Source organism: Pelobates fuscus, chromosome 12 (assembly GCF_036172605.1).
Source record: "Pelobates fuscus isolate aPelFus1 chromosome 12, aPelFus1.pri, whole genome shotgun sequence".
In the NCBI taxonomy this organism is placed as follows: Eukaryota; Metazoa; Chordata; class Amphibia; order Anura; family Pelobatidae; genus Pelobates; species Pelobates fuscus.
This window is the reverse complement of record NC_086328.1, coordinates 11,324,488-11,346,620: the sequence shown is the minus strand read 5'-3', so window position 1 is coordinate 11,346,620 and position 22,133 is coordinate 11,324,488. Positions and strand designations below refer to the sequence as shown.

General features: G+C 41.3%; 1 protein-coding gene across 1 annotated transcript; it reads right to left on the bottom strand.

Moving 5' to 3' along the window:
• Window positions 1-5,997: 5,997 nt before the first annotated feature.
• Window positions 5,998-18,539, bottom strand: GINS2 (GINS complex subunit 2). The gene is made up of 5 exons (XM_063437261.1): window positions 18,425-18,539; window positions 9,727-9,841; window positions 8,111-8,210; window positions 7,621-7,747; window positions 5,998-7,087 (listed from the first exon to the last, which is right to left on the bottom strand). The coding sequence occupies exons 1-5, from the start codon at window positions 18,512-18,514 to the stop codon at window positions 6,962-6,964; spliced, it is 558 nt and encodes a 185-aa protein (XP_063293331.1). The 5' UTR covers window positions 18,515-18,539; the 3' UTR covers window positions 5,998-6,961.
• Window positions 18,540-22,133: the final 3,594 nt, after the last annotated feature.

Sequence of the window (22,133 nt, the reverse complement as noted above, 5' to 3'; positions counted from 1 at the left end):
TTGAAGACTGCAGATTAAAGGGACAGTTTTACATCCACCTCTGCAAGAAGTCCATTTAATTTGAAGACTTCAGTTTAAAGGACTGAAAAGGAGAAGCTATTCTACCGGATTTCCTTCATCTTAGTTACTACATTATTAATTTACTATAACAATGTTACCATTTGTACCTGTAGTATACTACTGTATAATTTTGTACTTGCAGCTACATGTAATTATTAATAATCTGTCTGATAGTATTCTTGTTGGCAAATATTGTAATTTTATCAAACAAATGGCAGCTCTGCTCAGGGGAGGTGTGGCTAGCGCTGCATAAACAGAAACAAAGTGATTTAAAGGAACACTACAGTCACCTAAATTACTTTAGCTAAATAAAGCAGTTTAGTGTATAGATCATTCTCCTGCAATTTCACTGCTTAATTCACTGTCATTTAGGAGTTAAATCACTTTGTTTCTGTTTATGCAGCCCTAGCCACACCTTCCCTGGCTATGATTGACAGCCTGCATGAAAAAAAAACCCTGGTTTCACTTCATTCAAATATGGTCCAAATGGTCAGGTTAGCTGAACCTGGACCCAACATACTTGTAGGTCCATCAGCCACCCCGTCCCAGTAGTCAGGGCAATGCGAGACTGAGCACTCAACATGACTCCCTTAAATCTCACGAAGAAGGCAATGGCGGCTGAGCAGAACCTGTGCGAACTAAGAGTGTGAGTTGAGACAACGCTCTGAGATAGCACTCTAGATGGTGATGCAGCATTCCAAACTCCTCCCCCCACTCACATTCCCTTCCCCTCCCAACACTAGATACCCCCTCCCTTTCGTATCATATTTTTATTTTTAAACCCTTCCTAGTACTCACACACGGTATCCAAAATAGCCAGATTTGGCTTGCCTATATACCCACCAGACTACAGCGATAAGACACCTGCTGCCATCCAATGTTCCTACTCCCTTTATATGTGACTTGCAAACCAACTCTCTGTAACATCTGGTTAAACTATACCATGGAAGGATGTTTAAAATGTTTATAATGTTTATCTGTTATACATTCCGCTTTGAAAGCAATGTGACACAAGTGCTGAAACACACAATAAAAACGAAATATTTAATAAATAATTGTATCTGAATCTCTAAATTGAACTTTAATCACATACAGGAGGCTCTTGCAGGGTCTAGCAAGCTATTAACATAGCAGGGGATAAGAAAATCTTAATTAAACAGAACTTGCAATAAAGAAAGCCTAAATAGGGCTCTCTTTACAGGAAGTGTTTATGGAAGGCTGTGCAAGTCACATGCAGGGAGGTGTGACTAGGGTTCATAAACAAAGGGATTTAACTCCTAAATGGCAGAGGATTGAGCAGTGAGGTTGCAGGGGCATGTTCTATACACCAAAACTGCTTCATTAAGCTAAAGTTGTTCAGGTGACTATAGTGTCCCTTTAACTCCTAAATGACAGTGAATTGAGCAGTGAAATTGCAGGGGAATGATCTATACACTAAAACTGCTTTATTTAGCTAAAGTAATTTAGGTGACTATAGTGTTCCTTTTAAAGATTTGTTTGCAGGAGAGTACCATGCAGTGTTTCAAATACTGTATTTCTAACACTGCCCTTGTGTTTAATTTGCGGTTATCAGCATATACCTGCAATGATTAAAGTGTACAGCATTATAAATAATGTATCAAACTTAGTGAATGATAAAATTGTAGGAGCTGCCCTGGTAAAACACCTTAACTCCCCATATGCCAGGAATAGGATGCATCAGGGCAAAGAAGGCATGCCTCTCGTCTAAACCTGAACAAACTTTTGAAACTGCACAACCCAACATCTAACAATATTCTGACGGGGTTAAAGCACATACACAATCCTAGCTGTGCTTTATGACATATTGACTTTTAGATTACAGAATATGAATGCTACAAATTACCTGGAAAGCCCTTTTGATCATCTGACAGGCAGCAAGAAAAATTACAGTATCAACTATGAAAATTAAAGCACGAGTACTCTGTCAGCTCTGAAATGGTTAAAGCATTGTTTTATACACAGAAAATGCAATGCTGTATCTGGTCGTTGTGCACCAAATAGAGTAGACTAAAGAGCAGAAGCGAAATTATGTTTGTACGGAAGCTTTGAAGGATAGAATTCTAGAAAACCATGAAGAATAATTAAGTTACCTTGCTGTACAAAGGAGTCAATGCGTCCTTGGTTATCCCATTGTTTTTGACCGAATCTCAAACTGCCTAATGTGATGGAATGTACTTTATATAATCTTCATCACTATTAGTCATACTGCAGAAGGTGCCACAGATATTCTTGGTTGAAAGGCCAAATTACAAACAATTACTATAAAATCAATATTTGTAAAATGGATTTTAGAATGCAATACAAATGTAAGGCATCTAGAACATTTCCTTAAAACTTCCAAGGCTACAGACCCTAAAGGGACACACTAGGTACTATAACCGTTTCTCCTCATTTAATTGGTTATAGTGCATAGAGTCTCCTGGTGGTGTCTGGTCATTCAGTGTTAAACCATTTTCAAGCAGTTCAACACTAAATAAAGGTCCATGGCCCCACACAGCCTAACCTCAACTTGAGGTATGACAAAGGCAGAGAGTACATACTTCCCACTAGTCATACCAATTCATACCAGCAATGGGTATCATGAAAGACAGATAGCAGTCAGGTGACACTCTAAACCAATCACAGCTGCCCATTTCTGCTTAGGCTAATGCTTCCTTATCACCAAAGCAGAACAGAGGGACGGGCTGCTAAGGAATCTTATTTGGTATTAAAACAGGGAGCGGAGCTAGCCACAGACCGTAGAAGATGTGCATGACCTGAGTTTCTGGGAGACACATTAAATTACACATTATATTGTGTTTAAGTGAAGGAAAACATTATTATGGGCTAGAGGTGACCCCATGGAGGTGGATGTAAACCCATACAATACCACATTGCATAAGCACTAGTGGACTCTAAGTGGCAATGTAACCTACGAGTTAGAGGTGTACCCGAGGAGGTGGATGACAATTTAATACCACATTACATAAGTAGGTGGCTGACAAGTCCGAGCCTCAGTCTTCTGAAACATGAAACATGTTCCCGTCAGTCATTTCATAATCAAAGCTTTGGCTTTAACATAGAACTAGAGGGCAGCAAACACTGGTCTTATACAGCAAGCACACAGAATGCTCCCACAAAGTTGTGCTTTATCCATGAAATCCCGAGCGGATTGCTGAAATGTTTATATTTGCACTCAGGGAAGAAGAACTGTAACTACTTGCATTGTATGAAAAGACTTAAACCAGCAACAAAGACCAAAGATTGCGTTCTTTATCGAAAGACTTCCATTTAGCAATGTTTTTCCATGGCCTGGCTCTCTGTTTTACCCACTTCATAAGATAAGTGTGCATTTTTTGTAAATGCATGTGTTTGTAAAGATGTTTTTTTAGCCAATGACTAGAATGCTAGCTGGATTCTGCCTCATTGAAAAAAATGAAGTATTCAATCCAAAACAAAAGTTAATTTGAAGTTAATCACAGTGTGGACCGTCACTATGCATACACACTGCCTGGGAACAAACCAAAACTATGAAGCTAATTCACTAAACACCAAACTGCAGGTAACTGAAAAGGACAACATTTAGGCTAAAATTGCTGATCAGTAACAGTTATCTGACTTGCAGTCTAGTGAATGAACCTGTGTGTGTAAAATCTAAAAAGAAATAGTGCACTCATAAATCTTAAAATTTTACTTAAAGCATCTTTCACCATCTGGGATCTTTCCCTACTTTACAAAGACCCTCAACGGTAACTTTTCATCCTGAGTTTTAGGTGCCAAGGAGTGGAAAGTGAGTTATATTTACCTGAACCTGTTCGAGGACCGCACCATTTTATTTCTGCTGTTCCTGTTCAGCTTCTAATGCCCGTGCTTTCCTCTCACACATGCGCCAGAGTACAACACTGAGGTCTATGTAGGATCACACAGGATGGTTCAAAGACAGAGCTTTAATTTTCCCTCCCTCAGCCAACACTAGTAAGGGCTGTGGGTTTGACGAAAGGTAGCACCCACCTTAAAAAAAAATAAAAATTTCTTTACTCTGGAAGTCTACCCCACAGAAGAGAGGAGGGGTCGCCCATAACAGACCCACAGGCTTTCCACACCAGAGCTAGGTCTATATAGCTCTGGAATATGTGTGTGTTAAAAGGTGTAAAGAAAGAAAGTTACCAAGGTGGAACACTATGCAGTTAAGTGATTAAGTATCTAATAAAAGCTTCTGTTTGCCTATAAAAATCTTGGTGACTGGGTAATAGAATAATAAGCGCTCCACTGTTTTCTCTTTGTGTTTGTCTACTTAATGGTGTGTTTTGGAGAGTTCCACACTCAGTGTTGTAGCTGCTAAATCTTTGTATTTTGATCATATTTGTAAAAAGGTAAAAAGGAGGTAAAAAAACTTTCAATTCCCTATATACTATGGTTTTTAAGTAAGAAGGTTGTCCGTGTTTAAATAGGCCAGGTAACCCCTCCCACAACTACAGACCAAAGCCTTAACATATATATCCACTCCATCCGATACATCTATAATACGACACCATTTTGGTATCACTTTCTGTTTCTTTTATATACTCCCGGAACCCCCCCCCAATGATACATATCCATAGGCAAGGATTGTACCACCCAGGTGTACTAAATAGGAGCCAATTAGTCAGCTCCATATACTGTAAGTGCATTTCTTTTTTAATCAATAAGTTACAAACGACACTATATTCCACTACTTGTCCTCTCTTCCCGTTGCATAAATTCTATGAGTGATCATTTCTATTAAAATAAAACTTTTTTTTTGTAAAGTTGGAACAAAGAAAAAAAAAGGGGAAGGGGAAGACACTCTTCATACATAAACTACACATGCTGAGGTGCTTTAGAGGTTGGAAGTGCCCCTTTAAAAATTGTGTAACCTGATTGGTGGCCAGGATTAGCCAATGCACATATTGCACATTACGGGGAAATAAATAACTAAATAAAGGATGGCTTAAACACTGAAATTAGTCATTACCAATTAACATTTTGGCCTAATTAGAGGGCCTTCAGAAAGAAGGCCATAAGGTAGGGTTTACAAACCAATAACTTAAACTGGACAGATTATGCTATGCATATTTTAAGAATTTGACATGATTTAAGATTATTTATAGCAAGCACAATAGATCCATTTTAATATATTCACTGTTATGCATGTAGTGGAAAACATTATCTGAACTCTGCACTCCCAAAAACACATAGACATGTTTACTTTTACTTTGCACAAGGAAATTCAGTCAATACACCTACACTTACCTTCATTTATACTCCAAGAACATCATCAGTTTGTAGATAATCAGATTTCTCTACCAGGAACCCATTAGACCAAATGTCTGCAAAAGGGCTATAAATAACAGCCACCCTACCCTCCTCCTTCCAAACAGTAAAAGAAGCTTCAAAGATCATACCATTCCTACAGAGAAAGGGAGGAGTAAATAACATCACTCATATCCCTATTAGCTTTACAAAGATTAAGGAAGATTGTCATAATAGTTTTGAAATGTATTTTTTAGATGTATTTATCTGTACTTTGTATATGCACGTATTATGCTCAAATGTAAACACTCTTTTTACATTCATATTTTATGTTTAGTAAACACTAATCCAAGCTGGGTCCTTACAAATAAGCAGTGTATTTGTATTTCTATTTTTGTCACACCTAATGTAATTTTAGAGCGAGAGAGAGAGAGAGAGAAAGATGCAGTTTTAGAGAGACTTTTTTTTTTATTCTTTATGTATACTCATTCCACATATAAAGCAAAAAGATAGTCAATATGGCTAGTATCACATATTCCATTACACAGTAATATGCCTGTTGGTTGTTTACATGGAACGATGTACTTATAATAGATTAAGAAAAGCCCTCCTAAGTGTGAAGTACATACAAATGAGACAGTAGTATTAAAGGTGATGTAAGGTGGGGAGACGGGAGGAATAGTATAAATCCAACAAGTCAGGTTATAGCATTTTGACAAATTGTAAAAATAAAATTTTGGTGTATAGACAGAAGGTAAAACATTGTTAAGAGAAGGAGAGCAATACTAACTCATGAGAATTAATTTGTTTCTGTGTAGTGTTTTGGTCAAAAAGTGAATTAATACAGACTTACAACATTCATTGATTATGTATTCCCCAGACCAAAAGCAAAACAACATAACTCAGGGACCCTTGTTCAATGGCACCACGGCCACTGGCAAAATTACAGAACTGGATGATGCAGAACGATACACAGAGCATAATAGTTAAATAAATCTCGCAATCATTACAATTTGTGTTAAAGACAAAAAAAAAACAAAAAAAACTAATATATGGTGCCAGTACAGATCAGGAAAAAAATGGAAGACAAATGGTTTCCCCAAAATCACAAGATCTATACAAAGTCCGGGTCTGAATATTTTCACCAGACATTGCAGCCATGGCAAATAGAACATTTCATAGTATGGAAAAAGGACAAGAACGTCATTACATGACTGCAGAGGATGCCGGTCCACATATTCTTTTCTGGCAACATTTAATCTAGGTCTGTCACCGTTCTTGCCATTTTCTCATAAAGGTGTACAACAGTATTTTGGTTTTATTTAAATCACTTTCTCCCAGCAATCAGATCAAGCAGATAAAACTTGGAATATATTTTCCATAAAAAGTCTCACAAGAAGAGGTAAGAATGGAAGGGGTGAGATTGAGGAGTTTCTACAAAATATCAGTGACTATTGCAACGTGCACATAAACCACACAATCCTCAGTCATCAGCATAGATGACATTTAAGCATTACACAAAAAAGGAAGCCTTGGCACTGAATAGCTGGATTTCATCCAATGAAATCAAAAGGCATGAAAATGTTATGCTCCCTTTTGAATTGGGCAGAAACTGGACACAGCAGCTGTGTTAGTAATCTTGGGATTGTCCTTCCTCAGGCGCCTGCAGGTTGGTGCGCAGTTTGTACATGTGGTTTAAAGATTCGGTTAAAAAAGTTCCGATGGTGTTAATTTCCATCAACGTCAGGTTATCCAGCTGGCAAACAAGAAGAAAAAATATTTTTTTAACAGTAGAGGGACAGTTAAACGTGTTTAATCACAGAGCAGCTAAAACTGGCCACTGTTTTTTAGCGGAGTAAGCTGAACAAGGGATTTAACAGGTTAAAGAAAATGTGTTTAGTTTTGTCCAACTGTAAAACTAATCTCCATTGTATTTTGCTCTGTTAAAAGAAAATCTTGTCATTAATCTAGCAGATGTATCTATAACTAACGTTTAAACAATGAAAATAATGTTTTCATTGCTTTTTTTCCCCAAATCAGAACAAGAACTAGCTCTGCATTTCACAATGTGAGCAGAGATACTGAACATGTTCATAGTGTCTAGCTGAATCAACTGTCATTTTCATGGTGAGTATCTGTTAGATATTTTAAACTATTGACATACTTTAACCATCGCTTTGTTTAGAAATGCAATATTAGAATATTTGGACATATTCAAAGAGGTACATTTATAAAAAGACCAAATTTCACCCACAGGTTAGAATATAGGCCACAGTAACCGTTCATTACCTTTGCATGAGCCTCCTGTTCTCTCACAAAGCTGTCAGCAGACAGCCGGAGTTTGGCTATTCGTGTGTCCCATGTGTCTTTGACAAGTGTGCGGATCTCATCTGCTTTGGGAATATTGTCGGAAGCGCTGTGATGAGAAAACAGGTGTAAGGATGTCAGGTAAGAAGCCTGACGCCAGCAGAAAAATGTTCAAGCAACTGCAGACATGCCTGGTTTCAAGCAACATGAGACTCCATAAGGTAAAGCTGCACAATCATTAACGAATATGTATCCAAACGGCAGGCAATAAACCATACAGTTCCAAAGCATTGCTAAGCACAAACAGAAGAATCCACCAGTAAGCACAGATGATGGAAATCTCTCATGAACCACTGCAAGGCACAGACATTAGTATGTAGCTACACAGGGACATGGTGTCAGTGATAGTGCAGACTAAAAAAGTGGAGCTGGTTATACACAATGCAAATGGTCACGTCAATTGTTTACTTACTGGTTTAGCAGCAGCTTTGTTACTTCCATGTAGTGCGGGCTTGGCATTGGGGTGAAAGTGGCCTCCCTGCGCTCTTCATCTCGAATTGCCTCCAGCTTCTCTACAAACAAAAGGAGATGTTTATATTACATTACAAAACACAATTACCTGTTTACTTTTGGTCTTAGAATAAAATACAGTATCATGAGTGCACTGTATGGGTCACTGCATATTACACAAAATATGAGCCACAAACCTCCACTAGATGGAGCCAGAACCTCAATGCAATGGGCAGCTCCCCTAGCCACACTCTACAACAGAATTATTACAGCAAAAAGAAGCCACTTGAACTTGGGGCCATAGCTGTGAAGATCACTTTTTCAGCATTTACAATTGCATTTGCTGCTGCCCAAACATTGAAGGAACTGTAAAGTTGTTTGTGTTATCTAATTTGTCTAATTAAACACAGATTTAATTAGACACAGAATTTTGACATTCAGTAAAGTATATCACACAACTACAATCAATTTAGTATTGCCCCTGATTTCCCCACTTTCTAAGATGCTGCATTGTGGTCATGTTTTGTGCAGTAGGCATGGATGTGGTGCCACACAGGTTCTATGCTACATACACTCGGGGCACTATGATAAAGAAGACAAGTGCTAAAACACTCTATAAATAGCATTTTAATTATTCTGTTTTATATGAATACTTCTAGTTTGTCTTGTGTTGCTCCTGACACGACAGGTTTGTTTCTTGTTTGTTTGTTTTTCCATTTCATCAGTTCCACATAATGGCTAGAGTTTGTAAGACTTTCACCATCTATCCTATCTATTTATTTGTAACCTTTTGCACTATTTGGCTTTATGCTCGTTTGTCTTTCACGCTGCTATCTACATGGTAGTAACTTGGATCCTACCTTAGCATTTAACATACAAAGGGATCATACCAATAATAATTGCTAACCTGATTCAGGATGGTTACGTGTCTTCTGAGTGTGCATTCTCTAATATATTATGGCCTTAATTTTCTTCACACTATATTGCAATTTGGGCTGTTTTGATGTGATATTATACAAAATGTTATATATTATAGAGACCATGTGAGTGGTCTCTAGTACACCATCACTGCAATTATCTCTATCATTTTGTACTATACAACAAGTCTGGTTTTGTTGTTATTTTTATGTCTGTTGCTTATATAATTTGTCTAGATTTAGTTTCTTTATTGGCATATACAAATACTTTTATGTGCGTTGGTGGGACTTATAAATCTAAAATCCACGTTCTAAGCATTTCTTTTATGGTTTTCTTTTTCTCCCCTATACAATATTTTGGCTATAGGCTCTTGTACTGTTCATTTGTTTTTGTGTTTTGTTTTTTTCCCCCCATATAGATGTAATTAATGAGAAGTCTGAATGACATAATCACCAATAAATCCTTTGGTGGTGATTTTACCTCCTGAGGCCATCAATCTTAGAGCACTGAGTGGGTTGGCAGGGACTTTGGGCTTGGAGGCTCCAGGAACACAGAAAATTACTGCCATCTTCCCTTATAACAGACAGCTATGTGTGCAGTATGCATCGACAATAAACTCTCATGGGGGGGTGCTGGAATCAATAAATCTCAGATCCTTACCAACATCCATCCACACCGGAGGAACAATACGGCATTTTTGCCTCTGCTTGAGGTTGATGGCCAGCCAAAGTGGAACCTCAACAGGTAAACCAGGATTAAAAGGACCCAAGTCACCCTGTTGATTAAAAAAATATATATTTTCAAGTAACTGGATATGAAAGCATTTGTGAAAAGAGAATGCTAACAAATTGCAAAACAACAAAACAGCCACTAGTGCCCATGTGAAGAGAGTTATAGGGTTATTCACCAAGTGGAAATTGTCAGGAATTCAAAATCAATCTCAAATTTAAACCAAAATAGCTGAACTGGCTGCACAGCTGACAGAACTTTATTCAGTTTTGCTATTTAGGCCTTAAATTTGAAATTCACTTCAAATTTCGGACAATTCTCACTTTAGTTAACAAGGTTATTAAATGTATCCCAGAAGCACAATGCACAACATTAATCTCAAAACAGTTATATGTCCAGTAGGCTAAAACAAAGCTTTTCACACTCTGGCACCTTTCCAGGATAAGTAGCCAAGTGGTTTGAGTATGGTTTGGCAAACTTACCTAGAGTCTGTTGGGCACCTCCTCCCATGGAACCTGAAGCTCCTGTAATGAGCTTGCTTCCATTAACTCCACTGAGCAAAGCTCTGCCATGCAGGGTCAGCTCATTGGCTGAAAGCTGAGCAGTTTCAGACAATGAGCTAAACCTTGCACCGCTGGGCTAAGCTCAATGTAGATTCTTCAGGGGCACAGGACACGACCAGCAGACCAAAGTAAGCTCTCAAAATGCTTGAGTACTTAACCTGGGAGGGAGCCATGGCACTCCAAACGTGACCCAAACCAAAGTGAAAAGGTTAGATCTAGAGGAGTGCTTCTTCAGATGTTTTGTCTGTTTATTTATTTTAACTATTACTAGTTTTGCTTCATAAACCCACCCTTTCCATTGCTATATTGGTAAAACATTTGTTTTTACAGTGTCCCTATGACAGTATTGGAATGTCTGATAAACTGTACTTACAAGTACTTATTTGAGGAAGCTTAAAAGTTTTTTATTTGGATATTTTTGGAAATATATATTTATTTTAAGTATGTAAAGCTAGATATAATTTTGCAGACTATATTGGTAATTTCTAAAAAATAGTTTGTACACAATATTATATCATTACAAATAACTGCAGAAAATGAGTTTGTGAGGAGCCAAAAATGTGAATGATTACTTGTAGAGCATTCCAGTAGCATTTTGTTAAGCACATTATATTTCGGTCACTTGAAGACTTGTGAGCAGCAAGACTAGACTGTTATTTTAAGTGGAACACTAAGGTATCACCCATTTGATGGAGTTAGTATTACGTGTATTGTTAATTTGTAGACAATTGAAGGGTTAAGTCCTGTGAGATATTCTTTTCTAAATGTAACGTGACTAACCTCTCATAGCAGATTTATTGTTTCTTTGGTATCATGTGTTGTGTTCATCCGTATAGGTTTACAAACTTCCCATTAACACTTCATTTACACATCATGGCTCGATATAAACACCGTGAAGTGACAAAATGTTGCTTTTCACAGTTTGGTGACACAATAAACCATTATATTTTAACACAGTGCTGAGAAATTATTATTACTATCTAGAAGGACTGGAATCACAAAGCTCGTCTGCTTGCTCTCAAGACAAAGATTTGAGAACTTTATCTGCATCACCATTCTGTCCTTGACAGAAACTAAAATGGAACCTGTCAGATGGGAGTGATGGATTTGAAGAAAATGATTTAAACAAACTGTGAAAGGTGGAGTTGTTGGAAGAGAAGGAGACTGATATAGTGAAAATTATGGCAATAATAATACGGCATAGGAGGTACTCTAATAATAGGTCTCAAGTTGTGCCTGCCAAGTTGGGTAGAAAAACCTTGATGCAATTCATTTAACCCGTGCGGACTAGTTTAGCAATGGAAGAATGGCAGGCGCCTACTCTGCTTTCTTGTCGGGAGGACCGGAAGCAGGGGGAGGGATCTAGGAATCAGCTCTCCTGTCCTCCTGTGAGCAATCTGTGTGTCACTTTGCCAAGTATTACCATGGCAACATGGCCAAAGGTTGCCTATGCCTGCTGTTGGATATCATGTGAAGTAGACATTGCATGAATCAACACAAACCCAATTATTTTGCCCCAAAACACGTTTTACAGTGTTGCAGGTGGTCATTATATAACTAAACATCACCCAATGACAGGCACCATCACCAGGTATGTAACAGTCTCACAGTAATGGCTGACCAGTGGCATACTAAGGGGCATTTCCAGATTTTACTAATTTCATGACGTAAAGTCATGATTTTATAAAGGACATGGAGGCGAGTATTATGCTATTCTCTCTCTTTTATTCCTCAGCAGCAAAAGAGAGAAATACTGTAAATATTCAAAAAAAATTAAATAATATAATTTACCCCAAAGGGTTAACCATATATAACACATTAACCAATGAGTGTGTCCCTATCCTAATAATGTCCCATGTGACCTTAAGCCACTCCTCTTTCTTTTGATGTTGTCGATTAACACTTCCTCAAACAGAAAAACGATGTAGTCAATAAAGTGAAGAACCGAAACTTATAGCAACGGGCTCCAGATGAAACAGGCAACCTTCTGCTTGAACTTGTATGGGCAGGCATGAACCAGAATGACAACACAATTAGGAGGCTATAAAACAAAGAAATGAAATGGTAAAATACGTTCTTGGATCTTATTAGTCATCAGGTGAAAGAATAAATCACATTATTACACAAGTCATGCCCCATTACATGACAGTATATTCACAGGGAGGGCGTAACTTACCTGGATTGGGTGGGATAATACTCGCCTCCGTGTCCTTTATAAAATCATGACTTTACGTCATGAAATTAGTAAAATCTGGTAATTTTATTAAAGGACACGGAGGCTCCTATTATGCTAGTTCAAAGCTGCGTGATCACTGAAGTGGAAAAATTTGAAATTGGTCGGAAATAAAATTCTCGGAACGTAGATTCTCTGGACCAATTAGCTGCAGGGAGGAGGTCTTCTAGCCTACCACCTAGAGAAACGGCGTTTGATGCCATAGCACCCCTTACAGAATGTGCTCTGTACGTAGAGGTATCAATGCCCGCCGACTCCATGATCCATTTAACCCAGCGAGATATGGTGATAGCAGAAACCAGATGGTGAGGTTTTCAGAGTGCCAAAAACAGATCTGGATACCGGGAATCACGAATCGAGACGGCCCTTGCCTCATATTCCTTGAGACAGGCTACTGGACATTACGTTATGTGGAAGGGCTGGGTAGAAGACTGATGTAATGGATGTCTTCGTACGTCTCGATATGTTGAAAGGAGACTCCTTCTGGTGTAAACGAGCGTGCCGTGAGGTCCAGTGCTTGACATCTGAGACACGTTTACAGGAGATTAGACACAATAGCATAACCAACTTAGTAGTGAGCTGCTTGATCGAGAGTTCCTCATTTCTTGGCCAATTTTTCGAAAAGTCTGAGAACTAGGCCAGCATCCCATAAGGCTGCATATTTAGGTCTTGGTGGCCGTGCAAACTTGATGCCACGTAGAAGTCGACACACCACTGTGTGCTTTCCTGCTTGGAGTCCATTCCAGACTTGATGGCCTGCCGAGATCGCTGATCTATACAAGTTAATTGTATGATATGCCAGACCGTAGTCGTAAAGTGAAGTCAGGAAACTCAGAACCTGATTCACATTTGCAGATATGGGATCCATGTGTTGTTCCATGCACCAACCATTCCATGCGTTCCAGACATGTAGGTACGACTTCCTTGTTCCTGGGGCCCAAGTACCTGCCAGGCGATCCAGAGTTGCCCCAAAGTGATTGTAAGTGGCTGAAGATGACGGGTTCATCCGCCAGTCGCTGGCATCTCGTAGGTGTCTGGAGTTCCAATCCGCCACTACGTTGGACATCCCCGGAATGTACTCTGCTTGTACCGAAATGTTGCGGTCCAGACAGAATTGCCAGAAATCTTTCGCCAGTTCTGCTAGTATTGTTGACCTCGTGCCCCCGAGGTGGTTGATATACCGGACCGCTGATATATTGTCCATGCGTAATAAAATGGAGCAGTTGGTCGATATACTTAAGACTCCATAGAGCAAACGATCCTGCTAGTAGTTCTAGGCAGTTGATATGTGGTTTCTGTTCCTCTAGGGACCATTTTCCTCCGGTGGAGATAGCTCCACAGCGCGCTCCCCAGCCGAGCATGTTTGCATCGTATTCCACTATGATGTCTGGGGTGGTTCCCGAAGATCGCTCGGCCGTTCCATGCTTCCATGTGTTGTAGCCACCACTTGAGTTCCTCTTTGGCGGTGCAGTCGAGAGGAACAGAGTCTGAGTATGAGTGCCCTGAGCGAAGGTATTTGGCTTTCAGTCGTTGGAGTCCCCTGTAGTGCAGAGGCCCAGGGAATATGGCTTGGATTGACACTGAGAGGAGGCCGACAATCCTGGCCAGTTGTCTCAAGGTAAGAATGGGACATGCTAAAGTCCGCCTGATTTCCTTTTTGATGGATTTGACTTTGGCTGTCGGGAGCAGGAGTGCTCTGTTCACAGCATCTATAGTGAATCCCAGGAATTCTATTGACAGAGGGTTTGGTGACCGACTTCTCCCAGTTGATTAGAAACCCCAGGTTTTCTAGTAGAGACCTCTGCTGCGTAGGAGGGCGACCACTGGTTTCATGAGCTTTGTGAAGCACCATGGTGCAGACCATAGGCCGAACGGTAGGTATGTGAATCGCCATAAGGTCTCTTCCCATTGGAATTGTAGGAAGTTTTGGCACTCTTCGGCCATCAGAACCGTGAGGTACGCATCCTTCAAGTCGAGCTTGACCATCCAGTCCCCTGTAAGCAGGAGATCTCTTAGAGAGTGGATGCCTTCCATCTTGAAGTGGTGGTATGTGACAAACATGTTTAGGGGTCGTAGGTTGATGAATGGACGGACGCCTCCGCCCTTTTTGGGAACCAGGAAGAGGTTGCTTAAGAAACCCGATGTGAGAGGGAGGACTTCTTCAATAGCGCCCTTGGAGGCTAAGGCTTGTACTTCTTGAGATATTAGGTATTGGTCGTGAGTGGGAAACACCATGCGGTTGGGGGGTTTTATTTGAACAGGGTAGTGTACAAAATCTATAGAGTATCCCTGAACAGTGTGAAGGATCCATGCATCTGCAGTGAGCTTGCGCCATGCAGTGACAAAATGGCACAGCCTGCCCCCCACCATAGTTAGTGAAGCCAGATGTTGAGGTATAGAACTTACCATAAGGTCGTCGGCCATAGGAAGAACCTCTGGGTCCCTGAGACTGCCATGGTCTGCCCCGGACTGGGAAGAACGGTGTGGTAGTTCTGGGTTCAGGTGTTGTAAGCCTGGACTGTATGGGGCCTCGGTAGCCCCGGTATGAACCCCGGGGTGCTCGGCCAGGCTGACGGCCCTGATATCTGCCGGCCCCGCCAAAAACTCTCTGGTGGAACACTCGTTTAATGTTGGCCTGAGCTTTATCAAGTGCCGTAAAGGTGCCTACATATGTGCCTAGCTCTTTAACAAAAGTATCTCCAAATAGGAGGGCTTTTGCCTGGGGTCCAGGCTCTGAAATAGCTAGGATCACTAGCTTAGGTTCTATTTTAATCAAGATTGCCTTGCGCCGTTCTGTGGCTACCGCCGTATTTGCGTTGCCCAGCAGGCATACGGCTCGCTGGATCCACCCCCAGAGTGCCTCTAAATCCACCGGGGTACCACCTGTTATTGCACCTTCGACCATGTCGAACATTTTTGCAATTGGCCCTAGGATATCCAGGACCTTGTCCTGGCAATTCTGCCAGGCAAAATCCAGGCCCTTCTTGGCTTTCCAGACTGATTTCCCCAAGAATTGGGCAATTTTGGGGTCTACGCATGCCATATCCGGAATAGTGGGGCGTGGGCTTTCCGCCCGGAGTTTGCTCTGTGCCACCTTGTCGAGTGGTTTTCTAATACGAGCAGCGATATATTTTGCAACGTGCTCTAGGGGATACCGCTCCGAGGATCTCAGGTGTTGCAAGGTGTCGGTGTCAAAAGGTGGTTCGCCTTGAGGATCAACTAGGGCGGAGTCGTCTACTCCATCTTTGGAGTCTGCTCCTGCTCCTGTCATGGAGCTGTGCTCAGGGAGATAAAAAAACTGGGGTCATAAGAGTCCTCCTCATCGGACTCGCTCTGTGCCTCCTCTTGCTCCGACTCAGATTCGGAGGATTCAATGAGGGCTCTAGCCCTTTTACAATTCCTCACCGATTTTGCCCGGTGGGGGGCTCCTTGTTGTGGTTCAACCACATGATCTGCAACAGGACATACCCTGTCCGTCTGTATTGTTTTGGAGGCATTTTCGTCTAGGTGATGGGACTTTTTGACGGCCTTACGCCCACTAGGGGCTACCGGATTATCCTCTGGGGGGTTAGAAGTGGAGGATTTCAGTGCCTTGGTAATTGACAGTGAGATATTATCTGACATGGTCCCCATAGCGGTAAATATGGCCTGTGTCACGGACTTAGTCATAGCCACGTCCAGGAGGGAATGCAACTCTTCAGAGTCCATTTGCTCTTGTGGCCCTTCAATCATTGCGTGGCCAGGAGGAAAGGATTAAATGACCGACCGATAAATATTTTTAGCCTTAGCTGGGCACTACTATCTGTGGAGTAGGAGTGTGACAGTTTAGCAGCTAGCTAAATAAGCCAACAGCTGAAGAGGCACCAGTTATTTAAGCAATACAGCTTTAAGAGGCACAAATAAAAATATGCAAAGCTGAGTAACAAGAAAAAACTAGGCACAGTTAGAGCAGTAGAGCAGGCTAGTAGCACAGACACGTTCCCGCCCCCAGTTGAGCGTATTGGACGCGTTAGGAAAAAGTGCGGCAAAACCGCCAATCAAAACATGGCCGCCACGATGCGCACTCACTATGTGCACATGTGCGAGCGGCACTTAGCCGTGGCTAACGCCGAGAACCGCCGGGACCGCGGGAAACGGTACCCGGTGCGAGGAGGGAGCCCCAGGCTGAGGTCCCTTCAAAGCAGGATGGTAGAAAAGCCTGGTCGGAAGGTAATCAAACTGACCAGGTGACTGAGGGAGGGGAGGGAAAAGGGAGCAACAAACACAGCAATAAAACAGTGATAAAAAAAACAAATAATTTACCACAGAAAAAAGGACAAATAAGGCATAGGTAATGCAACAAAGTTAAATTAAGGCATATGTACCAAACTAAACAGAGATAAATAGATAATTTTCCAAATATGTAGAGAGATGTAAAATTGTACTTAGCTGAGGAGGCAGCAGCAAAAGAAAGAGGAGTGGCTTAAGGTCACATGGGACATTATTAGGATAGGGACACTCATTGGTTAATGTGTTATATATGGTTAACCCTTTGGGGTAAATGATATTATCTAAATTCTGTTGAATATTTACAGTATTTCTCTCTTTTGCTGCTGAGGAATAAAAGAAAGAGAACAGCATGATACTCGCCTCCGTGTCCTTTAATAAAATTAATACTATGAGACTTATTCCATGGAAGCTGAATGAGTATTGAGATAGATATATTTATTTATTTTAATTTTTATTTAATTTTTTTCTTTATTTTACCATGCTTGCATAGTAAATCCCATGTAATAAATCACCAGCTAATCACAGCTCAGGTAAAACATCACAAAAACTGATTTATTGACTGATAGGCTGCAGGAAAACTAGACATTCAGCCACAGAGAGAGCATTATTGTAATAATACACAATATACTGACAGGAATATAACAGCAGTGTGTGTGTGAGATACACAATATACGGACAGAAATATAACAGCAATGTGTGTGTGTGTGTAATACACAATATACTGACAGAAATATAACAGCAATGTGTGTGTGTGTGTGTGTAATACACAATATACTGACAGCAATATAACAGCAGTGTGTGTGTGTGTGTGTAATACACAATATACTGACAGCAATATAACAGCAGTGTGTGTGTGTGTGTGTGTGTGTAATGCACAATATACTGACAGCAATATAACAGCAATGTGTGTGTGTGTGTGTAATACACAATATACTGACAGCAATGTGTGTGTGTGTGTGTAATACACAATATACTGACAGAAATATAACAGCAGTGTGTGTGTGTGTAATACACAATATACTGACAGAAATATAACAGCAGTGTGTGTGTGTGTGTGTAATACACAATATACTGACAGAAATATAACAGCAATGTGTGTGTGTGTGTAATACACAATATACTGACAGAAATATAACAGCAATGTGTGTGTGTGTGTGTAATACACAATATACTGACAGGAATATAACAGCAATGTGTGTGTGTGTGTAATACACAATATACTGACAGAAATATAACAGCAATGTGTGTGTGTGTGTGTAATACACAATATACTGACAGGAATATAACAGCAATGTGTGTGTGTGTGTAATACACAATATACTGACAGGAATATAACAGATATATATTTATTTTATATTAGTGTAACACACACAGGTAATGCCAGCTGTCACTGGAGGGATACCTAGAGCACTCCAGCAGGGTGAGGACTACATTTCCCATGATGCTCAGCCAGCAGAGCGAGGACTACATTTCCCTTGATGCTCAGCCAGCAGACAGTCCTCCCCCGGGGGAGGGTCACTGGTTCCCCACACACTCCCCTCAGGCTGCATTAATGTGGGCTTACCCCTATCAGATAGACCTTGTCCAGGCTGAAGTTGGGGATCACTGTCACCAACTCCTTCTCCGCCATGAACTCTACCTCACACACATCCATGGCTGCTGACAGCTTCCCGCGCTGCGCGGACTGGCCAATCAGAGGCCGCCTGGCGCGATGGCCAATCACAGAGCACCGCCGGGCGCGATTGCCAATCACAGAGCACCACCGGACGCGATGGCCAATCAAAGAGCACCACTGGGCGTGATGGCCAATCACAGAGCACCGCCGGGCGCGCTGGCCAATCACAGAGCGCCGCTGATAGATAAATCAGGGTTGTTTGCGTTCCAAGCCTCGCTCTGGCTGCTCTCTTCAGATTTGTGTAAAAGCAGTGTGCTGGGATGTGCAGGGAGAGCTGATATATTGAGGACATGGAGAGTACAAAGTATATATAGCTTGCACCTAATTACTAAAAATAAAAAAAAATACAACAACAAAATATGCACACATGCAGCTTACTGTATGCCAGAAAACAAAACAAAAAGGACAAAATTAATACAAATATATAGAAATGATGGGGGGGCGGAGCCTGACAGCCCAGCCGAGAGGTCGCAAGCCAGAAGAGCTCCGGGCAAAATAGCCAGATTTAAGCATAAATTCAGCCTGAAACACCTCCACACACGACGAGCTACTCACCTTCAGACCCCAGGACTAGGGGCCTATAACAGGAGGAAGGCCAAATCGACGAATAGACCCGACTAGGCGACCACGGCTGATGGATGGTCCTGAGGCCTACGCGAGGCCTACCCGGGAGGCGCGGGGGAGACGGCCGATCCCTCCGCCGACCGAGACCCGCTACACAGGAGGTCTCCAAGGATCAACCTTTCCCCCCCCCCCTGCCGGTGAGGGATATCCCGGTAACTCCAGCATGCAACCCAGCAGGAGGGCATCACACTCCGAAGCACGGCACCACCGTACCAGGGACAAGCAACATGGCGGACGCCACGTGGGCCTCAGAGCCGGAGTCCGACCTGCCCCCACTATCGGTGAGGCTGGATCGCATCTTTGCAGACTTTTGGGCCAAGCTCTCCAGGCGTGAGAACACCCTGAACGGTAACTCAGGGACCGCAAGGAACCAGGCACCCAAACTAAAACCTGCAGCACAAGTGAACGCCCCAAGAGTACCAAAGAAAGCGGGGAAGAGCCGACCAAAGCCCCAGCACACAGTCCAGCAACCACGGGTGACCCGTATGAAACCCCGACCAGCGGTGAGTCGCCCCAAGCTCCCACAGGGACTCACTCCTGTATCGCCACACCGACGCCTCACACTCCACCGGCAATGGGCTGGGAGACCCCGGACACCAGGGCAACCCCCCCGAGGTTCTACCACACGCCAACCCGGCAGAGACCCTGCAGCTGCTGCACAGAAGACAACATACCCACGTCAATGCTCTATAGTGCCTGGGGATCCCTATGGTGCCTCACCACGATCTCTAATGCCCGGTCTGCTGAACGGCGACATAAGGAGGAGCACAGTTTTGCCCATGGTGGGAATCGGCTGAGGATCACACACAGGACTTTACCCTGGCTTCACCTAAGCCTGAGATATAAAGCTAAGCTAATAGTTACATATCATTTCAGTTCAAGTAACATGTTTAGCTAGTCCTGTTCTTAATAATCTGTCAGTGCAACTGTTTATCTAGTTCACTAATCTATTGTATACTGAACCCTTCTATCTCTAGCGTTTAGAATCCCTTTTGGCGGAGCCTTTGCTTCTTATGTATGCTTATTATATCATGCTCCCTCAACTGCCCTAACTGCCCACAACCTAGTTCTCTTGTAGTACAATACGAAAGTACTCCGAGATAAGCAATAACATTACACAAAACATGGTATGGAACTAGCTACTCCCACTAGCATTGCATTACGCCTGCTATTAACCTGTTGTAACGCACAGAATGTTTAATTAAGCTTGAATACACTTTTATTAGCCATAGCGTACATGATTGTAGAGCGCCTAGACTTAGCGTACTGTCTAAACTTTATTATATATAAAATGAGGTTGGAAATCATAGGAGACTTTTGCGATATGTTATGACGACCCTAACCTGTACAACTTTTGAACGTCTCCCTCTCTTTTTTCTGTATCCCTATAATCACATGCCTCAACAAAAATAAAGAATTTAAAAAAAAAAAAAAAAAAAGAAATGATGGCAGACAGCCCCAATAGTGACTGGTTTACTGCTCTTTAGAAGAGGAGATCGCGTTCCTAAAATGGCGTGGATCCGCTGATCAGAAAAAGGATCCATCAGAAACAAATGGAACTCGCACAATACATAAATGTGTGACTGGCAACTCACATGAAGTGGAGCTTCAAACCCGCTCCGGTATACGTAGCGTACAGTGTTTAGAGCCCCACTTACAGCTACATGTACACGTCTTCATGATATTCTCAGCAGCAGGATAGCAGACTGTGGAAACTATACAAAACAGAACAAAGGGAAACCATATAGTGCTCTCTGTGCAGATAAATAGGGAGATGATAAAATCTTACTCACAGTATTCAGAGCACAACAACTGCTCTCACTATGTAGCGTAGGTGGTACTATCTCCAACTAGGATTCTTGTCCTGGTAGATGGCAACGCCGTAGATATGAATAGGATGCCAGGTAAAAAAATAATAATAGTAAAATACAAGTAAAATAGCAAAAGTAAATAGTATATGGCAACACCAGAAAGTACAATCCAAATAATACTTTATTGCTAATAAAAACAGTAACTAAACCACAAAGCATATCTCCTTATACAAAAGCTCTCTCAAGTGGAAAAAGCAAACAGTTCTTGGCATACAAATATATATATATATATATATATATGGTTAAAACAGATGGAATTCAAGATTTGCAGCAGAAATTACATCATAGTCAAGTGGCCATGTAATAACAGTTACGTTGAATAAAACAATATATCAGTAATAGAGGAAGATCTGCCTAGATCAAACAGCAATATGAATAAATAAAAAGATCTAAAAACAAAGGCTACATACAATGGTCTGTTAAAACAAATATAACAGTACCCTAAACGTCAGAATCCAGAGTGTGATTCTGTACATGAGATAGCAATGGCTTTTAACCAATCACAGACCATACTTGAGTCACATCTTATGATGATCATGGATCAATATTGTTACTCTCTAACTGCTGTAATTAACAACACAAATATGAATTTTAGCATTCTGTCATTTCACTTTTAGAAATACAATTGATACATTTCACTAGAACAAAGCCACTCAGATCACAGCAAAGATAGGGACGCTGTTATTAATATTTGCATGATGAGTAGTTACGGTAAACATTGACATAATATTGAGCATGCTGATCTATGCAATGAGAAGGTATATCCCCTGAGCGGCAGACACTGTGCATGTAAAGATGCACGTGATTCCAAATCTCTTGACCCTAGGCAAAATCTGAAATAAATCTATAACTTGATTAAAAATGGCTGATACAATGTATTCCATAATTTGGTGATTTCTCTTTTGCCATGTTTACGTGAGGTTTACTCTAATTCAAATACAGTTAATTACAGGAGCCTGACTGCCAACATGGACAGACACTGTTCACTATAGCTCCTCCGACCTGGACTTGAAATTAAACAATTGGGGTGCAATTTACTGCAGACTTTCATGTTTAATTCAAGGATTGAACAAAAATATTGTATGAAATGTTTAGGAATATCA